The sequence below is a fragment of the Eptatretus burgeri genome, chromosome 2 (assembly GCF_056783735.1).
Source record: "Eptatretus burgeri isolate ZD-2024b chromosome 2, Ebu_testis_v1, whole genome shotgun sequence".
NCBI classification, from domain to species: Eukaryota; Metazoa; Chordata; class Myxini; order Myxiniformes; family Myxinidae; genus Eptatretus; species Eptatretus burgeri.
The window spans coordinates 27662748-27679381 of record NC_140962.1 but is presented as its reverse complement, the minus strand read 5'-3'; the positions used below and the strand labels follow the sequence as shown (position 1 = coordinate 27679381).

Sequence of the window (16634 nt, the reverse complement as noted above, 5' to 3'; positions counted from 1 at the left end):
ATATCCATAAAACAAATTTGACCTCAAAAATAATTGATGGTTGAATTCAATGACTAAATATGCAACTCCTCTTCAAATTCAAAGTCAATCGGATAAAAATTGAGAATTTTCGAAATTCGGTCTATGTTGACGTCAAAAATAATTGGTGGTTGAATTCACAGGCCCCCCTAACAAACGGACGCCAACGTTGTCAGACGGAATGAAAACCCATCATTCTCGTTAAGAAAACAGCTAAAATTAATGAAAAAGCGGCCGAAATTGAAACCGACACAGTAATTACGGTCGCAATAGCAGATAAAATGGAAACCAACACGTTTATTCTATACACAAGAACGGTCATGACGGAAACAAGAACGGACAATCCCGAAATAGAACAGTGGGGAACGGAAGCAAGATTGATCATTTCCGTCGTGAAACGTCCGAGAGCGAAACAAAAGCGGTTTATTCCGGTTAGTGTAGTGCGAACAAGATGGCGGATGCAGTAGAACGACCTGTTACGGTATGTAAATTTTTAGTGCTTGTGCCTCGAACATAAATGGAATATAGATAATATATAGTGGGTAGTACCTGATGTAGTTTTAACAATTTATTAAACTGAATTTTGTTGTGATGATAATGTTTGGTTTGCCTGTATTTCGAGCCCCCGAGTGAAGGATCGCTCGTTGTGTATGCTCAGTTCAACATAGGGGATCGTGTATGGGATCTTTTTACAGTTTTTACTTCATATTAACTTTGTTATTTTATTGGAATTTGCAATTTATTATTACTATAAAATTTTACCTCTTGCAAATATAAACGATCAATCGTCACTGATCGCTGCAGCACAGGGCACGAATTTCACGAATGTCAGTCACACATTAAGTCAAGAGGACGCATTTATCGCTGCTTGTATAATATCCCGTACCACAAATGGGTTTTCATTAACAGACATGATATATTCAAGGCAGACTACGTTAAAGTTAACTTACCATAACTTCAAGAACTTTTCAAGCCGCCATGTTTTCCACGTTCTGGTAACCGGAATGAATCGCTTTCGCTTCGGTCTCCGCCGTTTCGCGACGGAAATAACCGATGTTGCTTCCATTCCCCACCATTCTATTTCGGGATTGACCGTTCTTGTGTCCGTCATGACCGTTCTTGCGTGTCGAATAAACGTGTTGGTTTCAGTTATATCTGCTATTGCGACCGTAATTACTGTGTCGGTTTCAATTTCGGCCGCTTTTTCATCAATTTTAGCTGTTTTTGTAACAAGAATGACGGGTTTTCATTCCGTCTGACAACGTTGGCGTCCGTTTGTTAGGGGGGCCTGATTCAGTGACCTGATATGCAAATCCTCTTCAAATTTCAAGTAAATGGTATGAAAATTGAGGATTTTAGAAATACCACCTTAGTTGTTGACTTTGGGCCTATGTTGACCTTTTGTTGAATGTTGACCTCAGAAATAATTGGCTGGTTGAATTCAGTGATCTGAAATATAAATCTTCTTCAAATTTCAAGTCAATTGGATGATAATTGAGGATTTTATAAATCTCACCTAAATTGTTGACCTTTGGCCTTTGTTGAACTTTTGACATTTTGACCTCAAAAACAATAGCCTTCTTCCTTATGACAAACTCTACCATGTGGTGAAGTTTCGTGAAAATCGGTTTAAAATTGTGACCTGCACGTGATTGACGGACAAACAGACAGAGACAGAATAACAAAATCGACCAACCAATACACTGCACTTGAAAAATCTTCGACTTTGCAAAAAATCATCGACTTGCAAAATTTGAAGATATTGTACTTGCTAAATCGCAAAATCTTCAAATTTTCAAAATTAAAATCTTCAAAAATGTTCAAAATCAAAATCTTCGATTTTGCAAGTAACAAACAGACAAAGAAAAAGACAGAGAGGAGTGAAAACATAACCTTCACCTTCGGTGGCAGAGGTAAAAAGGTGAGGGAAGGTGAGGTTGAAGGCCTGTTCTCTTTCTTATCCCTCAAACAGCAATAGATTGAGGTTGTAATTTGAGAAGGAAAATATGCACCAGTATTTCAGCAAATACAGTTTGAAAAAGGCAATAATTATGAATTGAGGTGACACAGCTTACCCATGCGTAAGCGGCAATTCTTCAGCTGGAGGTCACTGAAGATCTCATCTTCTTCACAATGAGTGATGACACGGCAGGCACGAAGCCGTGGAACCAAGCGAGTGACATCCACGTTGCTCGTGAGCTCATCACGTAAACGTTCCAAACACTCCCATGGGGAATCCTTGCACACAATCCACAAAATTCACATTTGTTAATCATTCTAAAAGTTCGACAAACTGTAAGATGTCTATATTTGCACAACCTATCAAGGTCGGAAGTTTACTAAAAGGAAAATTATTTGTGAAAATAAATCTTTTACAGTATTAACAGATGTGGACAAAATCCCAGGAAACTTCCACTTAATTTGCTACTTCTCTAATATCCCCAACGATTTCTACCTTCGTATGGGGGTGGCCAGGGAAAGTTTTTCTCCCAAGTCTTTGATGAATCGATTTGCCAGGATTGACATTTGACTGAAGGTGGCAGGAATTTCAGGTGCACCAACTAATGCAAGCTTTAATGTCCACTAACCAAGACAAGCAGACGAGACATCCAGTTTAACATCCATCCAATGGATAATGGACTTTGTGATATAAGACCCTGCCTGTGAAGCACTAATCCAACAGATTATAATCTGGTCAGGAATCTAACCCAGACGAGACAATTCAAAGTCAAGTGCATTAGCTTTGCACCAACAAGTTGGGGGGGGGGGGGTATAGAAACTTCCACAATGATCAGTGTGTGCATTATATCAACAAGAAGGGTACTCGGTAGAGCACATACTTCCGCCACGTAATGCCTGATCCATGAGAACATCTCAGACCCAATACATTTTTGAGATATCATTCTGTACAGTACTATATCCTTTTTGACCCTATCTCTCAATGGTGAAGAATCACTTAAAAAATTATCAGATCCAGATGCAGAATCGGATCTTCACCAAAATTGAATCAATTCTACCTTGTCAGACACCCAACATTTCCACCAAGTTTCAGTCGAATCTGTCTCCAACTTTTTGAGACATCATGCAACATATCATTTTTGTCCCTTTCTCTCAATGGTGAAGAATCATTTTTAAAATTCTAGTAGTCAGATCCAGATCGATAATATCAGTGAGGAAAGTGGAAAAAAATAACTTTATCGTTAAGAAATCGTTGCAGCCTGTTCCAAGTAAAAGCATGGTTGAGCAGGCCAAAAACATGGTGGCTTCAGACCTCAGCGAGGTAACCAATGATATGCCTTTAGACCCCAGAGAGCAAGGTGGCCGATAATCGGCTGATAAAAGATATAATCAAATAAGGCCGTTAATTATCTTCAAAAGGGGTGTTTAACTTAAACCAAACACCCAATTTTCACTTATGCACTTCCTTGGATTTCCCTTAGTATGCATGCAAAGTTTCAGGCTGCTAGGTTTTATGGTTTTGGAGTTATGTAGGAAACACACACACACACACACACACACACACACACACACACACACACACACACACACACACACACACACACACACACACACACACACACACACACACACACGCACAATGACATTTATTACTGTAGATTACATGTGCAAAGACAAAATGTCACTACAACCGGACTTCTCAGGTTGGTACGATCTCCATGGGACCACAAGGTGGTGCCTTGTGGCTCACTGATGGGTCGTGAACTGCTGGTTGACAATACCTGTATTACACCGCTCTATCCAATACGTTACATGAGTCATTCGTGCCTGTTGTATATACACTTTATGATATCCTTTAAAACAGTGTTTCCTGTTTGGAATGATATTCAATTTTGTTTGACTGCCAGACAGACAGGCAGACAGTAAAATTATGATCTCACTTCTCTCTGCACATACACAATATTGTTGTGGTTGACCAAATTCGCAAACCACCATTCAGGTCCCTTAGGTGAGATATCTCTGTAAGTATATGTGTAGTTAGGCCCAAACCCGTTGTCTAGAGGGAATAAATGTCATTCACTCGGGCTGCGACTCTTCAGGATAGCCGTTTTTCTTTCACTATCTTTATTTTGGACCAGCCACCATTATTACCACCACCAACCACGTCTCAACAGCCATCACAACAACAACCACCAACCACAACGCCGCTTCACAACAACCACCACCAACCACAACGCCGCTTCACAACAACAACCACCAACCACAACGCCGCTTCACAACAACAACCACAACGCCGCTTCACAACAACAGCCACGACCTTTACCGTCACAACTCGCCACCATCGCATCCACACCATCTCGCGCCACTCGTGGGCACCGATACTGGACTCGTGCAGGGCGCGCACCGAGCAGCGTATTCAAAAACATCACGGACTTTCCGCAGAAAACGGATCAAAAACGACTCACGCCCACTTCTGTTCCGTCCTATCAGCGAGCTGGGGCGATTTGGCCCCGCCTCCAGGGCGTTGGAGTGAGGACGCTATATGCAAATTCATGGATCAAAAAAGATTCACGCCCACTTTTCCTCGGTCCAATGGGGAGCCAGTTAGAGGTAAAGGGTCGGAGGCAAAGGGTCAAGGGTGAAAGAGCGAAGCCACGGGGCTTATATAAACGGCTGCGTTCGTCAGTAAAAGCAGTTGTGCGGAGTTCAAGAGAGTCGTCGGTGGAGCTGGAAAGAAGTGGGAGAAGTCAAGAGTGAAGAGTTGGGACGAGCCAAGAGAGGAGACGGAGAGGGCGAGTAGACGGAGCTGTGGAGAGGTGACGGCGGCGAAGGCGGACGAGGGGGTGCTCGCGTCGGTGCCGGGAGCTGCACAGGGAGAGGCCAGCAACGCGACCGAGATCGAGGAGGAGACGCTCGCCGCGGGACCCGAGACAGGGTGATATCCTCCTTCCCCCGAGCATCAGCAACCCCCTCCTGTTTTTCCCCGCGCTGAGATAGTGCGACAAAGGGGGCCCCTTTCCCACCCCCTACCAGACACTGTCCGCGAGGCCCGCGGAGTTGAGGCGCCACCGCCGCTCTGCATCTCATCATCAGACGGGTAGGCCCGACACGGTCTCGGCCCCAGGCCCGCCTACCCCCCTCATCCTGGAGGGTGGTTCTCTTTTCTTTTGCTTTGGGAATATGTGTTGTCGGCGCCGTCTGTGAAGTAAAATTGTATAAGTGTTGCCGTGTGCCCGGTAGTCGGTTAGATCTGCATTGTTGCATTTGCTTTTTGTGTAATATTGCATTGTCTTCTTCTTTTACATGTGCTTTTGGTGGAATTGTATATGTGTGCTTTCCGTTCATCGCGAAATAAATGTGCTTCATGTTGAACTGTTTTCCTGCTTCGCTTCGTCTTTTCTTTCATTGAATCTCCATCTCGCTTCACGTAAAGGGTTGGTCGTGGGCTAAAACGCCCGATAATTAATCGAACCGTCGAGGCCGACGAATAACACCGCTCGGTTATCCCGATAGTACGGAACGGGTCGCTTAAAGTGGCCCGTGTCCGAAGTCGACCTGCGGCGAGGTGCGATCGCCCGGTCTACCCTCCGTGTGGGTACTTAGGTAGGTCGAATTTGGCGAGCAACCCTATCCCACGCGGGGGCCGATTGGCACGATCGTGGTGAGACCGAAAGGTCCACCCGTGACTAGTTCCCGGCGTTAGTCCGAGAGGGTCACGACTGGATTGTCCGTCCGGTGGGCGACGTGCCGCGATTCGAGTTACGTGGTCGTTCGCACGCCGGCGGGCGCGAATCCGCAACAATATAATAGGAACGAATTCAGATACAAAGTGCTGTTCAATGGCAGATTTGTCTTCCTATTTATATTCCGGTTTGTGTTCAAAATACATTTTATTTCAAATAAGTTGTTCCTCGATAATAAACTCATGATCATCAACTGATAAGGCAAATTCCTCTTTTGGGGGGCAACCCCCCCCCAAGGCCCACCTCATACCCCAACTTTTCCAATGTCTTGAAGAAACTTTGGTACATAGGTGCTGAAGGTTGTGGTTAAGTTTCATCGGAATTGCATGTGTAGTTTCTAAGAGGAAAGCATATACCTATTTTGTGGGGCAAACCCCCCATAGACCCTCTAAGGGCCCGATTTTCTAATGCCGTGAACAAACTTTGGTACATACTGGGTGATGAAGGTTTTGGTGAAGTTTCATCGGAATCGTGTGTGTAGTTTCAGAGAAGAAGTTGTAAATGTTTGTGGACGGACGGACGGACGGGCGGAGTTTGTCTCCTGACGTGTCCAGGCATTGTTTATCTCAGGACAGTGTTTGTTTATCTCTGGACAATGTTTGTTTGTCTCCGAACCTGTCCGGGTGTTGTTTATCTCCAGATGTGTCTGTGTTTGTCTCCAGACAGCTTAGCTCTGGACGCGTCCGGGAGGTGTTTGTCTCTGGACCTGTCCGGGCGGTGTTTGGCTCCAGACATGTCCGGGCAATGTTTGGCTCCAGACATGTCTGGGCGAGGTTTGTCTCCGGACGTGTCCGGGCATTGTTTATCTCCGGAGAATTTTTGTTTGTCTCCGGACGTGTCTGGCGGTGTTTGTCTCCGGATGTGTCCGGGCGGTGTTTATGTCCAGGTGGTATTCATAGTACGACGGGTAGAAAATGGATTTCAGACATAATTTTGTTTCCATCTTCACTGTTATTCTATCCAGAAGCATTTTGATGAGACGGGATGAATCTTAATTGACGCTCCACTGCACGTTTGCCTCCCCTTCCTCCCACCTCTTGCTGCCTTTCCTTCCCCCACCCATCTTCACTCTCCCTCCCTCCTCGCTCCTACTCCTTCCTCTTTCCTCCTCCTCCTCACTCTCCCGCACCCCTCTCTGTCTCTCCCACCCCTCTATTTTTCTCTTCCCTCTTTTTTTTCTCCCCCGCCTCCCTTTAGTATCTCCATCAACTAAGCGACGGGTACGTAATTAATATACGTATTCACATTTCAATAGTACGTAATTAATAGATGTTGGCCTCCTCACATTTCAAGAGTACATAATTAGTAGATGTATTCACGTTGCAATGCGATGTAATTAATGGACAAACTCATGTTCTGCTCACAATTAGTAAATAGATATACTGACAAACAGACAAACGGACCCAAATGCAGTATACCCTCAGCTCTGGTGAGGGGATTCATCCTCCAATACTTAGCACCTGACCATAACACTGACAGGGGAGTGAAGCGCAACAAATTGAGCTGAATGTTTAATGGGGGAAGTCTTCTGGTGGACATTGTGAATTGAAATAACATGAAGGCATATAGTACGAAACTTTGTTGAAGAAAAATGAAGTGTTACAAACATATCCTTGATCAGAAGGTGAAATGCAATTTTATACTTAACTTACATCAGTGCATGGTATTCTGAATTTGCATAAGTTGGTGGAATGAGTCATAAACATTGGTAACAAGTTCCTCATTACAGGAATGTCGAGCAAGTTCTGAAATCTTAAAGTATACTATAACAATGAGTTAGAATTGGAAAAGAATGCAGGAAGATGGTCTGTCCCTGTTCCTTTTAATGCCCCTCATGAGGCTAGCCGTCTTTTGTGGTCAATGTTTGATTTTTCACAAGTTTTCATTCCTGGTCGCCGAATCCACAAACGATCTAGTAGAAACACATGAAGGGTGCTGGTATACAATGACCTACTTTTATGAAGAAAATGCATGTCCAGGACAGACCCATCCCCATGTCTGGTGGGATTTTAAATTTGATGCGTTGAGAAAAGTAAAGAATAGATTCCCTTTCTTATGTGATGGCCTTTTTCTCTTTATGAAAGACACATCCATGCACGTGAGATAGCCGTTAGCCCAACGGAGGCCCGTCTACCCCCTTTCCATCAGGACACATTGGCTTGGAGGTGCACCATTTATTTACACCTTGGACTTACAGCACATTTGATTAAGCAAACCTCGGGCTTTAACTGAGCAGTTATTCTGACGGTCAAATATGGCTGTGGATCATTGACCACACCCACCTCTTTCACCGACGTTCGACAACCACCTCTTTCACCGACGTTCGACAACCACCTCTTTCACCGACGTTCGACAACCACCTCTTTCCATTGACTTTTGGCAGTTCTGTGGATGGTTGTTGTTGACGTTTTATGAGCGCTTCACGTTTTTGTTCGGTAATTCTGGCAAACGGCTGCTTTCTGCCATTCGTCCAGCACCACAAACATGGCATTGTAAGCCAGCAATGATCGCGAGATTGAAAGTTGGTGACGTGCAACGATGCGCCAATAGGCAAGGTGGATTTGTCTGAAGTCTGCTTGAGGCTACGCCCAGACGAGAGGACCGGTTTTTTTGGTGGGGGGAGGGGGGGATCAGTTGGTGACAGCTGGGTGACGGCAATTTTCAGCTCCAGTCAGTTCCAGTCAGGTGGTTGGTGAGCTGCGACAGTTGAGTTTGTGACAGTTGGTAACGGCCTTGCAGCCTTGATTGCTGGTGACAGCCTCACAGCTCTTCAGCACCTTACAGCTTCTCACAGCGCTTCAGAGTGCCTCAGAGTGCCTTACAGCTCCTTGCAGCTGTACGTTGGTTATGGCTGGTGGTGGCTCCTGACAGTGGGTGACGCTTGGACCGTTAATGCTGGTTCTGCTCGAGACCTGCTCTTGGCGTACCTGATTCTTGGCGTCCCTGGTTCCTGGGGGTGACGACGTGACGTCGATTGGTGTTCAAGTCTGTTTGCGAGTGGGTGCACGGCAAGGCAGGCCGCTGGCAGCATACCAAGGCACGCTCACACATTTCAGAACGTTTTATTTGACGTACGATGACTTCTATTTGGTGAGCGAGATCTGATTTCTCTCCCCCCTGAATGATCTGCTGGGTACCCTTGTCTTGTGTTTAATCGTTAAGTAAGGCACCTATGATAAGCATCTGTTCTTTGTCTGTTTTTCCATCAATGCCTGATTAATTCTTTATTTGTTTGAGATCATTTTGATCGATTTGAATTTACTTATTTTCACGACAATTAAATAAAAATCATTTTTATTTATTTTTTCCTTATTAATGAATTCCTTGTTGACGTTTTCACCTGTCCGTGCTCGTCCTTTCCTTCCAGTGATCCAGCATTGTCCGAACCTAGATAGACTGGGAGGTAATTACCAAACTAATTGACCTGTCATAGTCGGCACCACGCACCAGCGGTAAACGCTCGGCCGCCCGAATTAAGATCTAGTCAAGATCAGATTGGTGCTTTGCCGAGGGCAAGCCCCCTGTTCAGGAAACCACGTGACCTCTAGTTAAACGGCAAAATTGAACGGTGGACACTGGAAATCATGGTTAACTGATTGGCGTTCGTGGTTGTAAAGCAAACCGCCGCACCATAAAGTTAATCGTGAGCGGTGGCCTCAGGTCCGGCTCTTCCGAGGAGAAACGGGGATTAACCCGTCATAATACTCTCGGTACACATGGCCGTAACAATATATATATATATATATATATATATATATATATATATATATATATATATATACATATACATATATATATATATATACATATATATACATATATATATATATATATATATATATATACATATACATATACATATACATATACATATACATATATATATATATATATATATATATATATATATATATATATATATATATATATATATATATAGTTACGGCTGTGGAAATTTGCAGAACACCATATAGGTCCTTAGTTAGTTATGCCGATAAGTCCGTGTTCAGTTACATTTCCCACCATTGTTTAATGGGATTTATCCGTGTGGACAGGGCTGTGATCTTTGAGTTAGCCTTTATTCTTTGCTATCGTTATTTTGGACCAACCACCAACCACAATGCCAGCCACAACAACCAAAACCAACTTCTCCACAACCGCCGACATCTCCACGAACACCAAAGGGGAACAACAACAACTCCCGCCCCGATTTCTCTGGTAAACAAGATTGACGGTTGGAAAACAACTCCCGCCCCGATTTCTCTGGTAAACAAGATTGACGGTTGGAAAACAACTCCCGCCCCGATTTCTCTGGTAAACAAGATTGACGGTTGGAAAACAACTCCCGCCCCAATTTCTCTGGTAAACAAGATTGACGGTTGGAAAACAACTCCTGCCCCGATTTCTCTGGTAAACAAGATTGACGGTTGGAAAACAACTCCCGCCCCAATTTCTCTGGTAAACAAGATTGACGGTTGGAAAACAACTCCCGCCCCAATTTCTCTGGTAAACAAGATTGACGGTTGGAAAACAACTCCCACCCCAATTTCTCTGGAAACAAGATTGACGGTTGGGAAACAACAACTAATCCAGCCGATCTCTGTTGGAATGTTCCCCTCCCCCCCCCCCACCCCCGCGAGCCGCGAAGGGAGGGGCGGGGCACCGAGGGAATAAGAGGGCACGCAGAGCGCCAAGTGGTGGGTCAGTTGGGTGGAAGAGAGTGTCTGTTGTGGTTCAGAGAAGCCAAGGAGCTGCGTGGAGGTCTGGGCTCGTGTCAGAGTCAGAGGCTTGGAGCAGTCAGTCGGGGGAGGTCCGGGCGTCGCGAAGGAGACGCGGGCTGGAGGCACAACCCTGCCTGCCGTGTCGCGCAAGCCTGCACGTTTGTGTGGGGAGAGCCGGAGAGAGCTCACCTGCCACGGGGAAGGTACGCGAAGCGCGAATAGCTGCCGTGGGGACGGGACGTCGCGACTCGCCCCATCGAGGCACCCACGAGGGTGCAGGTAACCTGCACGGTCTTGTGGGACTCGTTCGGTCTGCCAAGTCCCACGCCGTAAAGGCCTACGGGCCCAACCTGACCCCCTTGTCTATGAGGGTGGTCAATTCTTTGTTTCTTTGTGTGAATGATGTGGCGCCGAGTCCTGACAAGTAGAACTGTTAAGTGCCTGTGAATAATAACAATAGTCGGTTGGAGTGCTTTGTCCTTGCTCATATTTTGTTTCCGTCCCGCGCATTGCTTGTTTGGTTGCATGACTGCATGCGTGTTTCATCATTCGATTGCATTTATTGTTGCTTTCCTGTGTATGTGTGTAGAAATAAATGTGCTTCTTTAAATGTTAACCTGTTCGTCGTGTCCTCTTTCCCCTATTGAAGTGCCATCTTGTATTGCAGAATATTAGTTGTTTTTTTTTTTTTAAATAACCGATAAATAGAATCGGGTCCGGCGAGGTCTGGCGATAATACACGCTCGGTTATCCCAGAACGGAACGGACCGCTTAAGCGGTTAGTGTCCAAGCAGGCCTCCGCCGAGGTACGGCTTCTCGGTAGGTTACCTGCGCGAGTACTTAGGTATATCGATATTCGGCGATTGACCCTATTTCGCGCGGGTAGAATACGGACTGGGCCATGGTGTGCGTTGAAGGCACACCCGTGACTGGTTCTCGGCATTGTTCCGGGAAGTCACGACTGAATTGCTCGTCCGGTGGGCGTGCGGCTGCCATTGGCTAAAGCGGTCGTTCGCACGCCGGGCAGGCGTAGATTCGTAACAATATACTATATAGTATTGTTGCGGTTGAGGAAATTCGCAAACCACCATTCAGGTCCCGTATGTGAGATATCTCTGTAAGTACATGTGTAGTTAGCCCCAAACCCGTTGTTTAGAGGGAATAAATGTGATTCATTCGGGCTGCGACCCTTTAAAATAGTCATTTTTCTGTTCTATCTTTATTTTGAACCAACCACGTCTCAACCGCCATCACACAACAACCACCAACCGCAACGCTGCTTCACAACAACAACGCCAACAGCCACGACCTTTACCTTCACAACTCGCTCCCGCAAACATCGCATCACCGCCATTCCAAATGTCGCCATGGCCATGGACCACCACTTTAAACCCTCCACCACCTTCGCCTCTCCTTCTGCGGCCATTCCCGCACCGCTTGAGGGCACCGAGCGTCGGGCTGTCCTGGCCTCGTGCGGGCCGCGCGCCGAGCCGCGGGTGCAAATAGCGGCCTTTCCGAGGAGAAGTCGGATCAGGAATGATACACGCCCACTTCTGATCCGTCCAATCAGCAAGCGCGGGGCGGTTTGGCCCTTCTTGCGGGGCAGCAAGCGGGGAAGTTCTTGCAGCTTGCAAACTGTTGCCTTGCGGATCCTGGCGCACATGGAAATGAACAGGGGGGGGCAAAGCAAAAATTGAACGGGGCTGGTGAACGTGGGCAGTGGGCATGGCAAAGGCAGCAGGCAAACAGCCCGCAGAAGAAGGCCGTTGCAGGCAAACATAGCCGGCAGATGAACTGGCCGGCACAGGCTTTGAAGAAAAACAGCCAGCCGGCAGATGAAGTGGGCCGGCACAGGCCTTGCAGCACAGCAGCTGCAGACGATCCAGCCGGCACAGGCCTCGCAGCAAAACAACAGCTGCCGATGAAGTTGGCCAGCCTTTGCCGTTCCGTGGAGGTTGGTGGAGGGAGTGCGGTGGTGCTGGCCACTTGGAAGGCGGGCTCGGACCTACCTACCTGTCTCCCTCCCAACCTATCGCCTTTGCCTGTCACTGTACATACCCACTCCCTTAATTTGTCAAACCCCAATTTAGCCCCAACTTATTTTTTTATTTTTACTTCCCCACTATAAATCTTCCCCTAACCCCCTTTACTGTCCTTGTTCGGCTAACCTATCCTGTCACCTAGCCTACTCCCAACCCCTACGTTCCCTTCCCGGAGGGGAACAAGGGAGAGCTAGCGTCCTGTGTCGAGGCCCAACGAAGCCTCAGAATGGCCTCCCCAGAGTTCAGCGATCTATAACACAAAGTGGGTCCAGCAGCCCACAACGAGAGCGAGGGGATGGATGGTGCGGAGGGGTACATCTCCTAATCTACCCTAATCATTAACTCTTAAACTACCCCGGGGCTTCAACTATTGGTTCTAACAACCCAGATTCCCGTCGCCTGTGTTGGTGTCCTCACAATTTCGGGCCTCGCCCCCCAATTTTCTCTCCGTGCCCTCACACGGTCTCATGGCTGGGACACGTGGCCCCCTTTGGCAGGCACGACCCTCTGGCGAATCTCCAGCTATGGCACCCCCGGGCACTACACTGCCTCCGAGCCTACCAGCTCCCTAACACCGGGGAGTGCCCCCCATGGCACCTCCCCTGAAACGCACACGTGGCAGGCTGGCTTCCCGGGCCCCTTTCCGAGGGTCACCCGTGCCCACAACACTGCCCACGCGGCTAATGGCGCCCCGGGCCCCCGCACCAAGCAGGCGCACCCGTGCCCACTACGCTATCCCGGCCCCCCATGGGCCCTTGGCCTACCACGGCCGACTAGCCTGGTGCCCGGGGTACCCACTCAGCGATACTCACTTTTCGCAGCCACGCTCCCAGCCTGTCAACAGGGCTCCTGCACCCCTCCAAATGGGTTTCGAGCCTACATTCACACCAACAACAAAACGACTTCCATTTTTCAATTTGACTAACCCAGCTAACTCACTTTATATTGACCCTGGGGTCCCTTGGGCGGGAGTCACTCCTCCCCCCAATCACTCATCGCACCATGCATTCCCCATTCGCTCCACTCACACAGACCCGCTGGCCTCACTCACTCACCAAGCACATGCTTCCACTTCACTCACCAACTCTTCAACACACTCACCGCTGAACTCTGCCATCCTTCTATCTGCATCCCCTAACTAACTCGTGCTCCCACGTCGTCCCTTAAACTACAGCACGTTCCTTTTAACACTACGTAGCTAAGCTACGTCCCCGCTACACATTCACAAGTCTGTCACTGTCTCCTAACTCAAAAATAACTTTTATTTCCCAACCTAAAGCTCACTAAATCCCTCTACCTAATCCATTCCACGGACTCCATGAGGACTTACCCCTGCCCCATGAAGTCGGTCGAGCTAAGCTAACCCTTCCCCCTAACTAGTTTCCATCCTGTGCCCCGGTAAGGGGGTCTTCCACCCCTTGCCCAGGAATCCTGTGCACCCGAAAGTGAGGCTTGTTTTTTTTGTTTTTTTTTCATGCGCAGCACCAGCGCGGCAACTCAGAGCTCGCGCACTTTGCACCTGCCCGTGACGTCATGCAGCTGCACGTGTTCCTCGTCCCTCCTTGGACGGTACTATCCGGCAGGGATACCCCTCCTGCCGGATTCCAACCCCACGTGCAGCCATGGCGTCACCGTGCGCATAAAAAAAACACAAGCCCCACGTCTCGAGGGGTTCCCCACGCGAACACATGTGCTCTGCCCGTTGGAGCTTAACACACACGATCGCGTGGAGAACCCGTCCGGTCCAAATCCGTAATCCTGCCTAAACTTTGTCCGTCCGCGGGATCGGCAAATCCACCGCTGGCGTTTCCGGACCGGGACTTCACTCTCGCAAGCGAGCACGTGGGGGCCTCGTGCGTTGCACAGCACGGACCTCGTGCTCACTGCTGGGTGAACCCGGCACGGTCCCCGAAACAACTGCAGCCGCTACCCGGCTTTCTTTCCTCTGTCGTCGTCGTCGCCATTCCACACACGCACTCCCGCGTGTTACGACGCTCACACTCCATTCCATTACATTCACACCGGGAGACGCGGCTGCGTGCTCCCGCATGCCAACCGACATCTCCCTTACATACCGCTCTCTCACACACACGGTCTCCCTTGCATAAACCATACCACTCACACGTGGTGCTCCATTCACTCGCGGCCTTCCACTCACTCGTGCCTCACTCATACACGCGGGGGCACTCACCCGCGGTGCCTCATCCACACTGGCCGTTTCATCCACACACACGGCCTCACTCACACACGGTGCCTCACCCACACACGCGGGGGCACTCACCCGCGGTGCCTCACTCACACACGCGGGGGCACTCAACCGCGGTGTTTCATCCACACACCGTCCCTCACTTACACACGCGGGGGCACTCACCCGCGGTGCCTCATCCACACTGGCCGTTTCATCCACACACACGGCCTCTTCCACACACGGTGCCTCATCCACACACGGCGTGCTGGGAAGCACGTACTCCGGCACCATCGCCACCACACCACTCACACACGGGGTCGCTTCCACACACGGGGACGCACTCACGCCTTGCACCACACACACAGGGACAACCACACTGGGGATTCGTGTCCCCACAAGGGTCTCCGGGGCCTCTATACCCCCCAAGCTCTCCGTGCACCCGTTCACAGCACCCGTCCCCTCAACCCCGCAAAGCACGACCGAACCCACCTGGTCGTGACTTGCCTCAAGGGGGCATACTCCCTCCCCTCGTTCCTGGAGGAGGCCATCCAACTGCTCGCACCGGGCCTCCACCCAGTCCACCAGCTCACCCTCATTATCTTCCACTACCTCCGTGTGTGTGTGTGCGTCACTTACCCCGTCTTCATCGTGTAGTCTTCCCTCTATCGTTCCCATCTCCCGTGTCTCTGCCAACTCAGTCACCTCTTCACCCTTTACCTCCCTTGTCTCAACTATTTTTATTTCCTTTGTCGTCACCTCGTGTCTCGTCTCACACGTCTTGGTCTCCCCATTTAATTTTTCCCTTTCGGTCATCGTCACGACCCTCGCCCAACACGCCCCCCGAATTATTTTTTCACCCGCCTCCACCGCGGGCCTGTCAGCCGTTGCACCCCCACCCAGCTCGTTCGTTCCTACACGTGGAGTCGCCATTTTGAGTTCCCTTCTAACGGCCTTCATGCCCGCCTGCAGGCATCGGCCCATGTTCTGCGTCTCACCCCGCAGCTTTTCCGTTTCTTCCTTCATTTGCTTGCTCATGCTTTTTATTTCGTTTTTCATTTCATTTGTATTTGTATCCATCTTTTCAATCATTTCCGCATTCATTTTTGCCAGCATGGTGAATAGCTGGGCCATGTCGGGTGCGCTTGGGTGAGCCGTTTCGGCAGGGGTTGGGGAAGGGTTTTGGTGGAGAGGGGGAGGGGAGGTGTCATACACCGCGGCCGCTGCCGCACCCATTTCGGGCTCTGGGTTCAGTTGGGCGAGTTCGTTTTCCTGTGCAACCAACATTTCCTGCACGGGGATTTCATCCTGAGCCATGGATTCTACACATTCTACATCCATTTCTAATACCCCCGGCTCCCGCTCGCCTTGAGACGCCATCTTGCTTCTCTTAAAGGGTTAATTTAGCTCGCTCGTAATTTGGAGGGAATCGGGGGTCGCTTCTCTCACCCCTGGACCGATTCCCGTGAATTTAGCCAGAGACAGGAGAGCCCGTTTTCCCGTTCTCCGTTACCAGTGCCGTGAGGAGGGCGATGGGTTTGTATCGCACGACCTGACACCAGTGTTGCGGATTCGCGCCCGCCGGCGTGCTGACGGCCACGTAACTCGAATCGCGGCACGTCGCCCACCGGACGGACAATCCAGTCGTGACCCTCTCGGACTAACGCCGGGAACCAGTCACGGGTGGACCTTTCGGTCTCACCGCGATCGTGCCAATCGGCCCCCGCGTGGGATAGGGTTGCTCGCCAAATTCGACCTACCTAAGTACCCACACGGAGGGTAGACCGGGCGATCGCACCTCGCCGCAGGTCGACTTCGGACACGGGCCACTTAAGCGACCCGTTCCGTACTATCGGGATAACCGAGCGGTGTTATTCGTCGGCCTCGACGGTTCGATTAATTATCGGGCGTCTTAGCCCACGACCAACCCTTTACGTGAAGCAAGATGGGGATTCAATGAAAGAAA

At 49.1% G+C, this 16634-nt stretch overlaps 1 protein-coding gene across 4 annotated transcripts in view; it reads right to left on the bottom strand.

Annotated features, from left to right (window-relative positions):
- LOC147031667 (caspase recruitment domain-containing protein 11-like) overlaps positions 1-16634 on the bottom strand; it is a 224114-nt gene that overhangs the window by 173963 nt on the left and 33517 nt on the right. For all 4 annotated transcript variants that reach the window (XR_015050700.1, XM_085852049.1, XM_085852066.1 and 1 more), the window contains one exon: positions 2094-2256. Coding sequence is in view for 3 of the 4 variants with exons in the window: in XM_085852049.1 (XP_085708175.1) it covers positions 2094-2256 (163 nt within the window). In the remaining variant the exon portion in view is untranslated. The remainder of the gene's footprint in view (positions 1-2093; positions 2257-16634) is intronic.